Source organism: Neomonachus schauinslandi, chromosome 8 (assembly GCF_002201575.2).
Source record: "Neomonachus schauinslandi chromosome 8, ASM220157v2, whole genome shotgun sequence".
Lineage (NCBI taxonomy): Eukaryota > Metazoa > Chordata > Mammalia > Carnivora > Phocidae > Neomonachus > Neomonachus schauinslandi.
The window spans coordinates 103,805,796-103,821,672 of NC_058410.1; the positions used below are offsets into that span (position 1 = coordinate 103,805,796).

Sequence of the window (15,877 nt, forward strand, 5' to 3'; positions counted from 1 at the left end):
TGGCACATGGGTGGTGTTTAGTAAATGTTTGAATGGATGGATGGGTCAGCGGATGGTCTGGTGTCTAGGCTGTCGTGATATGAGACATCATGGGGGAAAGTACACACCATTACAGAGGAGCAAGTATGTGGGCATTGTGGGGGGAGGGGGTTGGGTGCTTCTGGCTGAGGAAACCATCCAGGGCATCACAGCAGAAGACCCCCAACTAGATTACGGGGGGAATACAATGAAAGGCAAGTGTGGTGGTGCATACATATCACAAGTTGAATACATTAATGAAGAATTCACATATCTTAGTAAACTTAAACCTATACATAAGACAAAACCTCCATATGCTGTTAGATAAACCTACCTGCTTAGCAAGGGGGCTCATAGTTATAGTTATTTCTCCTAAAATAGATGGTTTTCAACTCCACTCTGAATTGAGCATGTAGTTTTGTCCCCTCTCCTAGATAAGGTAGCCCTCTCCCTGCCTGTACCCACTTGCTCTTTATGTAGCCCCCAGTGGTTCTCCACCAGGGGCAGCTCCAGCTCCCAGGGGACACTTGGCAAAGTATGGAGACATTTGTGTTTGTCACCACCCCGGGGGGAGGAAGATGCTACTGGCTTCTGGTGCATAAGGTCCAGGGATGCTGCTAAGTATCAGGACAGTTCCCATGAGAAAGAATGAGCTGGTCCCACACATCAGTGTGCAGAGGATGAGGAACTCGGCGGTGCAGGGGCCTGTGCTACCCATGCTGTGTGGGGCCCTCGGCAGGATAAACCGAAACCCACCAACTTTCAGGTCACGGGCTCTTTTCTTTTCTTTCTTTTTTTTTTTTAAAGATTTTATTTATTTATTTGAGAGAGAGAATGAGAGACAGAGAGCACGAGAGGGAAGAGGGTCAGAGGGAGAAGCAGACCCCCCGCTGAGCAGGGAGTCACGGGCTCTTTTCTTTCTCAGAATGTAGTCTCTAGAGTCTAGTATATTTTGCTCCCAATGGATCTAAGCTGGTTCCTGGTGAGGAAGAGGAAAGGGACACGCGCTGAGAGTTGCGTTTGGCGCTGTGCCGGCGTGTTCCCTCACCCCATCAGCCTGATGACACAAGTAGCATTCATTCCACCTCATCAGCTGGGAGAATGAGGTTTCAGAGGTGCATTGACTGGCCAAGTTGATCCCTATGATTACAGACCCAGGCCTTTCCTCTTGCCCTTGTCCGGAGCTTGACGGGACCCCACGTTCTCCACAAGAGCCCAGGGGCACCTGCCCTCCAGCGTTGGGCTCGCTGCTATTGTAAACCTGATGACCTAGTGACCAGGGGACAGGTATTTTGATCCCAGCTTGACGACTGATTTGCTGTTTGGGTCCAGGCAAGTTTTTTCCCCTTTGGGGGCCTCAATTTCCCTGTACATAAAACAAGGGGATTAGATTAGTTAGTGTCTAATGGTTTCACCAGAACTGGACTAGGTTATGTTCATCTTTTTTTTTTTTTTTTAATTATTTAACTTTTTGAGAGAGAGAGAGAGAATGAGCAGGAGGGGCAGTGAGAGAGGGAGAGAGAATCTGAAGCAGACTCCACAGGGGGCTCGATCTCAGGACCCTGAGATCATGACCTGAGCTGAAACTGAGAGTTGGACACTTAACAGACTGAGCCATCCAGGGGCCCTATGTTTATCTTTATCTGGAGCACAAAACCAGGCACTCTTGGTTGGAAGCATATTATTCTCTTTTGTTTGTCATCCCACACCTCAGACCTCCCTCTTCTCCCCATCCCCCGACACTCTGAAACTCTCTTAGAAGCCTAGCACCATGCCTGGCTCATGGATGTTAATTTGAAATTGTAATAGCCACAAACCACTGATTTTTTTTTTCAGGAAAAATACCTACCCCAGACCTTCAAAATGAAATGAAGCACACCTTTCTCCTAAAATTATTGCTCCAAAACAAAGCCTCAAATCCAATGTTATCTCTGAATTGGGCCAAAAATCTCTAAGGGTCCAGCTTCTTTCTGACAGGAAGCTGTTTGTTTAGATTTTGTTGCTCAAGTAAAGAGCTAGCGTTTTGTTTGTTTTGTTTTGTTTAATCTTTTTTATATCTTTCTTTATCTTTTTATATTTTTATCTTCTATATATTTTTATATTTTTCTTTTATTTTCTTCCTGCTCAAGCAGTGCATGTTCCTTGTTGACAAATTAGCAAAGTACATGTTATATAAAGAAAACTAGAACCACCTATAATCCTACCACTTAAATATAACCACTGAGAACATTCTAGCTTTATATGCATCTAGACTTTTTTTCTACTTGTGTATAAACCTACATCTTTAAATGAAAACAAGAGCATATTACACTGATAGTTTCTACTCATATACCTCAAAGGGCTGGGCTTATTGATCAAGCCTCCAAAACCTGCCAGTCATTTGAGTCAGCAAATCACTCCAAACCTCAGTGTTCCTAACTGTAAGATGGAGGTAATAGTACCTGCCTAACTCTACTCCTTGTTGTGAGGACTAGCGATGACATTACACACACAGCTAGACAGCGCTAGCACATAGTAGGTGCTCAATGACAGTCATTGATACCTCATTTCACCTTTTTAGATTTCTTAACTAAATCAGGAATCAAGTTTTGATTCAGAAGGTCTGAGTGGCAGTCAAAATACTTCTTTGTTTAACTTTAGGAGTTTCTGCTAAGATTCAAGGAGACAAAAACCAAAGCCATCAAAGTTGAGACGCTGGAAAACCAATCTCTGAGTCTCTTCTCAGATACCTATGATATGTTAATCAGGAACATTGGTCGATGTTTCCAGAAGCAGGCTTCATCAAGTCCTCCTCCAGGTCCAAGGTGTTCTCATTCAGGTTTTTAGACAATGTAAATTGAAAATGCATATCAAGATCCTCTTTCCTATTACTTCTACAGCTTTTTGTATAACATCACTAGTTTAATTTTAAAAGGGCTTCTTGTCCAGAATTGCCTGTTTCACTGTTAAACTTCCTGAAAGAGGACTGGGTTCTATTGTCCAAAACATAGAGGAAAAAAATTGTTTCAAAAAACAACAATTTTCCCATTTTTGTTTTTATTTTTTTATTTTTTATTTTTTATTTATTTTTTTTAAAGATTTTATTTATTTATTTGAGAGAGAGAGTGAGAGAGAGAAAGAGCACAAGAGGGGGGAGCGGGAGAGGGAGAAGCAGACCCCCTGCCGAGCAGGTAGCCCGATGCGGGACTCGATCCCGGGACTCCAGGATCATGACCTGAGCCGAAGGCAGTCGCTTAACCAACTGAGCCACCCAGGCGCCCCCCATTTTTGTTTTTAATGATGAGAAGAAGTTGCATCTCCAGAAGAGAACTGTTTGCATCCCGTAAGTATTGTCTATTGCCTAGCTCTCTTAATCACAGAACTTACATCGCAACCTATACTCTGAATAATTCAGACTCCTAGTTTCTAGGCTATCTCTTCACTGCAGTGCTGAATGGTAGAGTGCAGGCTCGCTCACTCTTGTCGGAAGCTTGGCAGGCAGAGGGTGCTGGGGTAGCCAGAGTGGATTACTGCCCACAGGATCGGATTTGAAAGACTTTGAAAGGCCTTTTTTCCTCCAACGGAAATATAAAATTCCAGAATTTTCCTCAAGGAAAATTTTCAGGGGCTTTGATAGGATGCCCCCAGGAGACCTTGGCTCAAAGAAAGGGCTGTTATTTGGAAGTTGATGAGGAAAGCCTCATGAGCACACCAGAACCTCTTAGCAGCTTGTCAGACTAGGGAGCTGTTACCTTGAGAAACCAAGTAAGGAGCTGAAAGGAGGGACATTTCATAAGTCTTGAGAAGCAGGTGGTAGAGGACAAGAGGTAACCCAGGCCTTTTGAGGGCCCTAGCAGGCTACAGAGGGGAAGAAGGCCAGTGAGTACAAAGTTCCCGGAGAAATATAGGAGAAATGCTAATTATAGTGTTTAGGGGTTGTTAGAGCCCTTAATAAAACTATAAGATCTATTCAGCAGAACCGCCTATGGACGAAGGGGATGATGATCAAGGATGCCTTTTCCTGTTCTTATCTCAAGGTCTTGATTGATGCACTAGCTTTTATTTCTTTAACATTTATTAAGCAACTACTTACCTAGGGGCACGCATGCTGGTAGCAATGCAAAATGAGTATGCTAACATTTGCATTTAGCTACATGCAAAAACACTGTTTAATGTATATTTGTCATTTAATCATATGGGTTACCATTATCCTCAGCGCCTTATTATGAGGAAATAAGGCACAGGGGATTCCATAGTTTGCAGCGGGGTCACACTACTAGCGTCAAGGCAGGGATTCAGACCCAAGCAGTTGGGCTCTAGGCCCTGAAGCCCAAGTAAATGACCCCTACCCACTTCAGTGTCTGGAGAAGTCACACCTGGTGTGAAATCATCAGGGCCTGTTTCTGGGCTACCTGAGAGCCCACACCAAAAAGAAGATAGGATCCTTCCTCCTCATTCAAGACGTATGTCCGAGTGCTTGCTCTGTACTGGGCCTTTTGTTAAGTTGTAACAATAAATGGCCTGTGGGACCAATCCCTGCCCTGGAGGAGCTCACAGGCTACTGGGTGAAGCAGTTCTGTCCACAGAGCCTCGTAGCAGAGGCTGCAAAGTGCCCACATGGGGACCTGTACAGAACGCTGTCAGAGCGGAGGGGGCGGCCTTCTGTGTGGCTGGTGGCTCCCTGGCCTGACTCTGCCCAGACAAGAGCCTCTGCTGGCTGAGGTGGGAAGCACCTTCTTCTTTGGTGCCCTTGAGGAACCAGGCCCAGAGAAGGCCTCCTTTCTTGACTGTAGGGAAACTTTGGTGATGATTGTCCACTGCGTCGGACCCAGCTGTCTTGCCACCAGTTGGGGACAGTCTTGGCACAGCTTTCCCCCCCTGCTCCCCTTCAGAGCACACCGGCCTGAGGCAGCAGTGGAAGGCAGGGCCTTCCGAGGCGTTTGGAAGGTGGAGGAAGGAGAGGGACCCCATTTGGGTCCTTCTCTCACTCAGTATACTGGGGTCAGAGGAAGAAGACCTGCCCTCCAGTCCTGCCCGCAGATAGTGACTGTGTGACTTCAGGCTGGACCTGCAGCTTGGCTTTCACTGATCTTCTTCCCCCAAAATGAAAAATGCAGGGTGCTAAAATTTGTTTCTGAGTTATGTCCGCTACACCTTTATTCCCACAACATTTTGTAAAGACTCTGTTACAGCATTCATCATAATCGTTTGAAAGTCTCTCAACCCACTGGAATTTTGGAGAGAAAAATCACATCGATTTTAAAAACTTTTTTTAAAAAAAAATTTAGAAATCCTTTTATCCCAGGGATAGACTGACACATTGGCATTCCGAAAATTGAATAGGTGAATACATGAACAAGTGAATGAATGAATAAGGCAGCCAACCATTAAATTATTTAGAGGGTTACTACTTTGAGGACGAGAGCAGACAGCACATATGATAGGCTGGTGAGAACCTCTAAACAAATAGTACTCTCTGGGCACCTGGGCTCAGTCAGTAGAGCCTGTGACTCTTAATCTCGGGGTCGTGAGTTTGAGCCCCACATTGGGAGTAGAGTTTACTTAAATAAAAATAAATAAATAAATAAATAAATAAAAATAATAAATAGTACTCTTTTCATTCCATTGTACCAGTTTTCAAATACTACATTCTGGGCGTGGCTGTGTCGGAATCCCTCAGGAACTAAAGCACAGATGCTCAGACATGCCTGGAGATTCTGAATCAGTAGGCCTGGGGTGGGACTCAGGAATCTGTCAGTATGCTCTCTCTTTTTTTTTCTTTTTGAGAATGTAAGCTTGAGCGGGGGGGTAGGGGGTGGGGGCACAGAGGGAGAGAGAGAATCTTAAGCAAGCTCCACGCCCAGCTTGGGGCCCAACTGGGCCTTGACCTCAAGACCCTGAGAACACAACCTGAGCCAAAATCAAGAGTGAGACACTTAACCAACTGAGCCACCCAGGCGCCCCAGGCAGTATGGACAAATGTTCCCCAAGAGCCACTATAGCTTGCAATGGGTCAGGGTGGGAACTCCAGTGTGCCATTTCACCTGCCCTTACATCTGCCCTGCTTTGCAATGTCCACAATAGCCAAACTGTGGAAAGAGCCAAGATGTCCATCGACAGATGAATGGATAAAGAAGAGGTGGTATATATATATATATATATATATATATATATATACACACACACACATGCAATGGAATATTATGCAGCCATCAAAAGGAATGAGATCTTGCCATTTGCAACGATGTGGATGGAACTGGAGGGTATTATGCTGAGCGAAATAAGTCAATCAGAGAAAGACATGTATCATATGACCTCACTGGTATGAGGAATTCTTTTTTTTTTTTTAAAGATTTTATTTATTTATTTGAGAGAGAGAATGAGATAGAGAGCATGAGAGGGAGGAGGGTCAGAGAGAGAGGCAGACTCCCTGCTGAGCAGGGAGCCCGACGTGGGACTCGATCCCGGGACTCCAGGATCATGACCCGAGCTGAAGGCAGTCGCTTAGCCAACTGAGTCACCCAGGCGCCCGGTATGAGGAATTCTTAATCTCAGGAAACAAACTGAGGGTTGCTGGAGTGGGGGGTGGGGTGGGAGGGATGGGGTGACTGGGTGATGGACACTGGGGAGGGTATGTGCTCTGGTAAGCACTGTGAATTGTGCAAGACTGTTGAATCACAGATCTGTACCTCTGAAACAAATAATGCAATATATGTTAAGAAAAAAAAAAGAAGAAGATAGCAGAAGGGGAAGAATGAAGGGGGGAAATCGGAGGGGGAGACGAACCATGAGAGACGATGGACTTGAAAAACAAACTGAGGGTTCTAGAGGGGAGGGGGGTGGGAGGATGGGTTAGCCTGGTGATGGGTATTGAGGAGGGCATGTTCTGCATGTAGCACTGGGTGTTATGCACAAACAATGAATCATGGAACACTACATCTAAAACTAATGATGTAATGTATGGAGATTAACATAACAATTTTAAAAAGGGGGAAAGTAAAAAAAAAAAAAATCTGCCCTGCTTCAAGCTGAGGACCACAGGCCATGGCAGCGGTACAGGTCTGGCAGGAAGCATGGGGAGAGCAGAGCACTCCAGTCTTGCTTGGAGGACTTGGGGAAGCTCTTCTCTCACTCTTCCTGAGATTGTTACAGGGAAGATGTCACGAACCCCAAGGAGCTGTGACCAGGCAAACTTCCTTTGGGTTAGTGTGATGTTTCTAAAAAATCTCTGTTGACCTCCCTGTGTGTTTCACTTTGCCTTCCTTTTTCCTCATCATTGTCCCTGTGATTTTCCAAATGGCCAAATGACACTCCTTTTATTCAGTCATGGGCTGTGAGCACTACGGGTGGAATTTTCTCAAGCCCTCTGCTCATGTCCCTGTACATACTTTCTGTGGATGATGTTATATGATGAAAGACCCAGTTGTGACTGTCCATCAGCAGGATAGTGCTGGAGGCTGGTGAGCAGATAGCCTGACTCTGGTTCAGCTTCTTCTGTTGGTTATTCGGGAAACTCAGTAGCTGTTTCTCTGGATTCAGACACAGTACTCTGCGGTTTCCAAGGGTTCTGGCATGTTGCTCCAAATACAAATTAGGGCAAGAACAATGAGACAGACGCTCATCTCTTCAGAGAAAAATTTCTAACTCTTTATTAAGTCATCTTTTCAATCCAGGACGTTCCTGAACACATTAGCATCATTAAAAGAACCGTGTTCATTAACTTCAGAAGATTATCATTTTAGGGTGAAGAAAAATCGGTGCTACCCAAAGTTGGTGTGTTGTGCTTAAAAGCAGGGACTCAGATATTCTGGGTTCAAGCTCTGCCTCCAGCCCTTGCTAGCTGTGTGATGAGGACAAGTCAGTTAAATTCTCCTTGCCTCGATTTCCTCATCAATACAATGGGGATAATTAAACTTCCCTTACAGATTGTTTAGTGATGACTGAATAAGATAACCTGTTCCAGAAACTGAAAAATGCTGGGCACATATTAAGCCTTCAAATGTTGGCAACATTGCTATTTTATTTAGTGAACAAACTTTTTAAAAAAAATATTTTATGGAGCGCCTGGGTGGCTCAGTTGTTAAGCGTCTGCCTTCGACTCAGGTCATGATCCCACGGTCCTGGGATCAAGCCCCGCATCGGGTTCCCTCCTCAGCAGGAAGCCTGCTTCCCCTCTCACACTCCCCTTGCTTCTGTTCCCTCTCTCGCTGTCTCTCTCTCTGTCAAATAAGTAAATAAAAATCTTTAAAAAATTTTTTTTATTTATTTATTGAGAGAAAGTGAGAGAGCAAGAACAAGGGGAGGGGCGGAGGGAGAGGGAGAGAATCTCAAGCAGACTCTGTGCTGAGTGCAGAGCCAAATTTGGGGCTCAGTCTCACGACCCTGAGATCATGACCTGACCTGAAACCAAGAGTTGAGCACTTAACTGACTGAGCCACCCAGGTGCCCCAGTGAACAAACTTTTTTGAGCAACTCCTAAGTGCCATTTTAAAATAAAAAGACAAATTATAGTGCTAGGTACTCATATGAAAAGACTCTAAACATACTATCAAATTAAAAGTGTATCTTGAAGCACTGGAAACAAATTTTAAAACTATTTTATATACGTATATTTATATGTATGCATGTATATGTGTGTATTTATTCTATATGCATGTTCAAGCATAGAAATACATCTGGAAAAAATCCGTTATCAAGTTATTTATCAGTGAAGAGACAAATCAGTTTTTTGAAGGGAGAACTTCTAAAGGGTAAAGGTGATAGACCAATACAAGATAGTTTTTGCTAATAAGATGTTAGCATAGCGCCCAATTGTAATATCATTTCTTATTATCATGAGTCTAATATGCTGTTTGTGGGACTACAAATATTCATTCATGAAGTCTATAAACATTCACGCAACACGACTGCATTCCAGGCCCTCTGTTAGGCAGTGGGAACATACATAAGACCTGACCTCTGCCTTTGGGAAGGTTTCAGTATAGGAGGATTATAGAGATCCCCCAAAATAAAACATCATCAGCACCAAAACAGTCACAGCGGCAGCAGTATGATCATTTCATAATTGTGATGGAAACATTCGCCAAAACTTACGGAGTGTTCACTAATGTGCTAGGCATGCTTATGGATATTATTATGATTGTGATCTATGATTGTTACAGTTACTATAGTTTGATGGGCTATTCTTTTTTTTAAGGATTTATTTATTTATTTTGGGGAGAGGGGGCAGGAGGGAGAGAGAATCTTAAGCAGACTCCGTGCTGAGCACAGAGCCCAATGTGGAGCTTGATCTCACGACCCTGAGATCCCAACCTGAGCTGAAACCAAGAGTTGGACACTTAACCAACTGCACCATCCAGGCGCCCCTTGATGCTATTCTTTATAACCAAACCAGACTGCTACAGAGTTAGAGAGTGAGTGACCAGAAACCTACTATGACTGCTAGAAGTGTTATTTCTGTGCTCTACGATCCAGCATTAGCAAGGATTTTGCCACCCTGATGCCTTTCAAAAGCCCAGTTCAGACAATGCATGTTGCTTTGTTTCCAGGTGCTTTCTTCCCTTAATAATATATAAAGTCGTGTTGCTAGTACCTTAATCGCACTGATTTGTCAGCCTATTTAAGTCCTCTTTATTGCGTGTTTTTTTTTTTCTTTTAATAACCTGCCTTGAAGAAGGTTAAGCTGAAACCACTGCTCAGCTTCCAAGATGTTGCCATCCAAACTGCATGCGCTTTTCTGCCTCTGCAGCTGCCTCGCCCTGGTCCATCCTATTGACTGGCAAGACCTAAATCCTGTTGCCCATATTAGATCATCAGGTAAGAGGTCTCTTTGTTCAAGGGCTTGAGCAAATGGCCCGTTGCCAGACTCCACGTGGCCCCAGAGCAGTTGCATGTGTGGACTTCTAACCAAGTTTTATTAGAAGGAGGCTCATGGAGACCTTGTGTTCTCCTGGGGTAGGGGCAGAGCCTCACTTGCTCCTCATTCCAACTGAAACTGAACAAAGTCCTGTCTTCTTCAACATCAAGACTGCAGGACAGAACCAAGGTGAGGCATTTCCAGACAAACTGGAAGCTCAGCTCGCAACCACCATGGAGAACTTCCTCAACCCGGCCCCTTATCTCTCTCGCCGCCGTAACCTGCTGTCACGCAGGCGCAGTGACACCCCCCCCGCCGCCCCGCCCCGGCGCTCCCTCAGAGGCAACTGCAAAACCTGCTCCCATGGAGGGGGATGGACAGGCAGTTGTCGTGATCAACAGGTGTAGTCCTGATTTGTTCTGGGAGGAGATGTGAGAAAACGGCAAGTTAGGGTCTTGGGGCCCAGAGGGAAACAGTATTTTCGCTGTCATCACAGGAAGAGGTAGGGACAAGCTGAAGAGCTCCGGGTGAGAATGAACGTGCATCTCTTGCTCTTTCTTACCTTGTGGTGGGAGGGAAGGAGAGGAGGTGGAGGTTTAGTCAAGCCCAGAAGAGGTGGCCAGAGTGAGGCAGCCATCTCTAGACAAGTACATCCGCCATCACTAAGAAAGATCTTTACTGCAAAGAGATTGCTTCTGGAGCTTTGCGAATGCCTGCAAGTCCCAGAGCGTTGTGATCCATGCTCTTCTCTATCCAGCTTCCCCTCAGGTGAACCACGTAGGTGGCTTCTGAATGGTGTCACAATGTCTGTGGCCACACACCTGGTCACTCTGGATCTACCTGTTCAGGTTTGATGGGTGACTCCTTATTGTAACATTTACAAAAGAGCTTTCATCACCCTGTGCCTGATAAATATTGCTCTCCTTCATAGTTAGGGAAGTAAAAGCATCCGTAGAAAGGATTGTATGTTGTATCTACATTTGCATAGGAGATGGCATAACATCTCACAGGTCCACTCATTCAACAACACTTATCAGGAAGCTGAGGCACCAGTGACTGAGACAGTGAGCTTGTGGACAAGCTCAAGGAGCTTCCAGCCTAGTTAAATTAATTTTCCCAGTACCTTTTCCAAGGATTGGAAACAAGTAGCATCTTACATGATGAGCAGATTATCAGCGAGGAGACATTTACATCAGGCACTTCTTGTTGGTACAGGGTGGGAATTTCAAAACATGTCTTATATCCCCCTCATGTTTGAAAACCATTGGAAAACTGCCATTGGCCTGGCAGAAACTGGGGAAAAGAGACACAACGTTATTCATCTTTGTAGCCCCAGCCTTGAGCCCAATGCCCCATTCTCAGTGCTCAAAAATGAATGCAAAAATATTTTGTAAATTATTAGAAATCATTTATTAAATAAAGTATTAAAGTAATAGATAATTGTTTATATTCGTCTAGCCAAATGAATATAGAGTAAGTATGGTTATGCAGGTAAAGTAGGGGCTAGAGATATCCTTTTTGTGAGTGGAGGACGTAAAGCTGTGTAAGAAAATGTCATATTCCTGGCATATATACAATCCGCCTCAAAACCCAGGAATGAATATCAGGAATACTTGACAAATGAACACCACCGGAAATGTGTAACAAGATTCATAGCACTCAATGGGTTCTAATGCTCCTATTAAGCTAAAGTTAAAGAAAAATAGGACTTGACATGCATAAGTTTATTTTATGTGTAACAAATGAAGTAAAATATTTATTTTTTTACCTTTTTTTATTATGTTCAATTAGTCAACATACAGAACATCATTAGTTTTTGATGTAGTGTTTAACGATTCATTAGTTGTGTGTAACACAACAGTGCTCATCACAACACATGCCCTCCTCAATACCCATCACCCAGTTACCCCATCTCCCAACCCCCCTCCCTTCTGTACCCTCAGTTTCTTTCCCGGAGTCCAAAGTCTCTCATGGTTTGTCTCCCTCTCTGATTTCTTCCCATTCAGTTTTCCCTCCCTTCCCCTGTGGTCTTCTGCTCTATTCCTTATGTTCCTCATATGAGTGAAACCATATGGTAATTGTCTTTCTCTGACTGGCTTATTTCACTTAGCATAATCCCCTCCAGTTCCATCCATGTCGATGCAAATCGTGGGTATTCATCCTTTCTGATGGCTGAGTAACATTCCATTGTATATATGGACCACATCTTCTTTATCCTTTCATCTGTTGAAGGACATCTTGGCTACTTCCACAGTTTGGCTACTATGGACATTGCTGCTTTGAACATTGGGGTGCATCTTTACCTTTTTTTTGAATAGTTGTTATTTATTTTTTTTCACATTTATTCATCATTTTATTTTTTTATATACAACTAATGAATCGTTGAACACTACATCACAAACTTACGATGTACTATATGCTGGCTAACTGGACATATATAAGTTCTGAACCACAAACTGCATCCTCTAAAGGGTGGCCATTCAACCTGACAAGTCTCCTCCTGCCTCATCCTTCATGATGAGCCCTGATGAGCCCTGATCTAACAGATGGTTCGAGAACAGGAAATCCAGGACCATGACTGGATTAGCTGCAGGCCGATGAAACTTTCTGGCAACCGCCCTGGCACTGAACAGCCACAGGGCTCTGTAGACCTACACCCCAACCCGGGTCAGCTCCAGGTTTCCTGAGGGGTCAAGTGTCTCAGAATAGGCAGCCCTGTAGCCTCATCTTGACCTGTGGCTCCTGAATGCTGAGTGAGGAGGCTTTGGGGTAGCGCAAGTTTTAGAGAACCAGGGTACTCCCAGGTGACTGAGAAAGGTTCCCAGAGCCTATGAGGCATTGAGATCTCATAAGAGAAAACTTGTGTGACTCGGAACCCTCCCAGGGCTCTAGAACTGAACTCCTACTTCCAGAGGTAGTAACTCCAAGGCAGCTGTGTGCTCTCTGGGGCTCCTCCTCAAAATGTGTGAGCCAGAGTCCTCCCCCCTCCAACGCGGTACTGTCACATCAGGGCTGATGTGGGTGGCAGTGCAGCAGAAAACAGCCGCTCCTCAAGGAGGGAAAGACAGGTGTGGCGTCTCCCTATGGATTGGGGTCTCCCTGTTTTCGCCACAAATCAAGGCTTGGTATACAGTCTTAAATGGGAAAGAAAGAGCCTTTCTAAATAGGACTGAAAATGTTTGCCTTCTGGGTGAAGTTGTTTTTCTTGTTTTTTTGTTTTTTGTTTTTTAATGTCTGAAGAAACACCTTGAATCTGCCCAAAGGGAAAATGGTATGGTCTAGTTTAGATCTGCTAACACTCCTCTAAGGGCTTAAATCTGGGTAGCCAGAGTTAACTTACTCTAGGTAAGGGCCACATAACATCAGTTGTCTGCTGATTATGTGTTGTGTTCCGTGCTAGGCACTTGACTTACATTATCACTTCATTCTTATAGCTGTCCTGCGGCCTGGTCAAGTGTTTTTGCCCCACTTCACAAATGAGGATAAGAGAGGGGAATGAATTGCTTAGGCCAGAGCATTATAGCATCAGAGGTCTAGCTGGAATCCAAAATAGGATCACCTGGCTCTAATACCCCAGGTCCATTCAGCTCCTGCCTTCCTTGGAACTCCTTCCTTACCTTTGGACTATGAATTGTTGACCCATGTGTCAGACCAGGTGGTCTGGTACCCTAGCCTAGTGCTTTTTCAACTTTAATAGGCACGGCTTTTCTGAGTCAGTAGCATTGGGCTAAGGCTAAAGATCCTGCATTTCCAAGCTCCAAGGTGATGCCGGTGATGCTGATCCATGGACCAACTTTGAGAGCAAGCCTTATGTATTGAAGGGCTTGTCACTGGCAGGTCTTCACACATCACTCACCAACATGAAAGATGGACTTCTTCTCATAACTCAAAACCTTTCTGGGTGATGCCCTGTGACATCAATGTAAGTTCCATATCTAACATAGCTCCAAGTGTCTCAGTGGCAGAGGCAGAATGTGATGGAAAGCTTGAAGGAGTCTAACAGAGAAATAGACTCTCACAGTCCAGTAAAAGAAAATATGTAGGCAAGCTGAATCAAGAAATGCGAAAGTCTGGATATAGTGATATTTGGACTCACCATCTTACAAGTAAATACGGACTTGTATGGGGTTTAGAAAGGAGAACGGATAAAACTGTGCAGGTACTTTGAAGAGTTTTGGCACAAAACAGGGAGAAACAAGTTTCAAGAGTGGGTGGGTAAAAGGATATATGCCATAAAGCATTTGATGCAAATGAGAGCCCAGTGGCAATGAAAAGCTTAGCTCAGCTCTCTTCACGAATGTTTACGGAGCACCAACTATGTGCCAACATTAAGATCTGAGGACCCAAAGACATGTACACAGCTCTTAAGAAATAGCCTAGTGAGGGAGACAGAGTATGCAAACACATCATTTTAATATATAGGATAAGAAGAATGATAAAAATATATATAGGAAAGTGATTTAATACTGAGGTTGAAATGACTAAGTCTAGGGAGTGAGGGAGGGCTTCAGAGAAGACCTGACATCTGATCAAGATGTTAAAGGTTGAATAGGAGTTTGTCATTGGGATTTCAAACACAGGAAATAGAATTTATTAAGGTGCAGAGGCATCAGACAGCTCAGTGTGTAGCTTGTGCTGGAGCATGTGGAAGGTAGATAACTTAAAGGAAAAAGCAGAAGAAGAGGATAAGGCAGTGGACCTTCAGATCACAGAGGGTCTTTCTTACAGTGCCCAAGAACTTTAGATTTAACTTGTGAACCTACGAACATAGTAAAGGGCTCAAAACATGGAAGATATTGTCTTCCCTTGTCAGAGTGGTGGTCATCCTCTTGGGATAGAGAGTACAAATGCAAGAAAGTGCCCTGTAGAGGAAAGAAATTAATGTACTTTTAGTGAGGTTGCTTCTCCAGTTTGTTCCAGTAGCAATTTTGTATACTTAATTAGTGGAGACCCAAATACCTATGGGGAAGGGGAAGGGCTATGTCCACCTCTGTCTTTATCCACACACAATACTTTGCTTACATCAGGCCCTCAGTAATTATTTGTGTATTTTACTAGTTGGGTAAAGAAATGAAGGAGGCCAGGAACTAAGGGGTGTAACTTGTTTCCCTTGGAATTTTCTTTTGCATAATAAAGTCTGGAGTGTAATGAATGACAGTGAGATAATATCTACCTTTTTTTTTCAGCATGGGCCAATAAGATACAAGCTCTGATGGCTTTTGCAAGCGTTGGCCAATCTAAAATTCCCAAAGGAAATGGATCTTATTCTGTCGGTTGTACAGACTTGATGTTTGATTACACTGAGAAGGTAATGCTTTGATTAATACCACTTACGCTTATATTCTAATACTGACTGTTACTATTTCCCACTAGAGGGTTTTAAAACTTGCCCTTGCCCTCACCTGAGAACGACTCATTTTGCTATTTGTCTTGTCCCATAAGAAGCCTTTCGCTAGTTAAGTCATTCCCCAACTTGTTGCTGTCACCTGACTAATTTATCAATAAACTCTCTTTATTTTTCCCATCCTTAATGGTCGAAACCAACATGCTCATACTTTCTTTTCACGCAGAAAGCATATTGTTCTATTTTGCTTCTCTGTCTACTGTATTTCAATCACCACAGCAGCTTAAAAAAGTTTTCTCTGGACCTCTCTGTGAACAACAAAGGTATTTGGGTCTCCACTAATTAAGTATGCAAAATAGCTATTGGAACATATTGGAGAAGCAACCTCACTAAAAGTACATTAATTTCTTTCCTCTACAGGGCACCTTCTTGCGTTTGTATTATCCATCCCAAGAGGATGACCACCACTCTGACACCCTTTGGATCCCAAACAAAGAATATTTTTTTGGTCTTAGTAAATATCTTGGAACACACTGGCTTATGGGCAAAATATTGAGCTTATTTTTTGGTAAGATTTCCATTGATCCTGCTTTGTAGGCTCTAGAATATAAGAAAACCTTGAAAACAGCCAAAGTTTCCGGCAAAGATCAAAGTAGATTTTCTCCAGTCTAAACTTAGTA

At 43.7% G+C, this 15,877-nt stretch overlaps 1 protein-coding gene across 3 annotated transcripts in view; it reads left to right on the plus strand.

Annotated features, from left to right (window-relative positions):
• The window catches only part of PLA2G7 (phospholipase A2 group VII), a 39,346-nt gene that overhangs the window by 10,166 nt on the left and 13,303 nt on the right, over nucleotides 1–15,877 (plus strand). For 2 of the 3 annotated variants that reach the window (XM_021691901.1, XM_021691903.1), the window contains exons 2-4: nucleotides 9,671–9,813; nucleotides 15,040–15,161; nucleotides 15,618–15,765. In XM_021691901.1, coding sequence (XP_021547576.1) covers nucleotides 9,705–9,813; nucleotides 15,040–15,161; nucleotides 15,618–15,765 — 379 coding nt within the window. In that variant the 5' untranslated portion in view covers nucleotides 9,671–9,704. The remainder of the gene's footprint in view (nucleotides 1–9,670; nucleotides 9,814–15,039; nucleotides 15,162–15,617; nucleotides 15,766–15,877) is intronic. The other variant, XM_021691902.1, reaches the window with a different exon arrangement.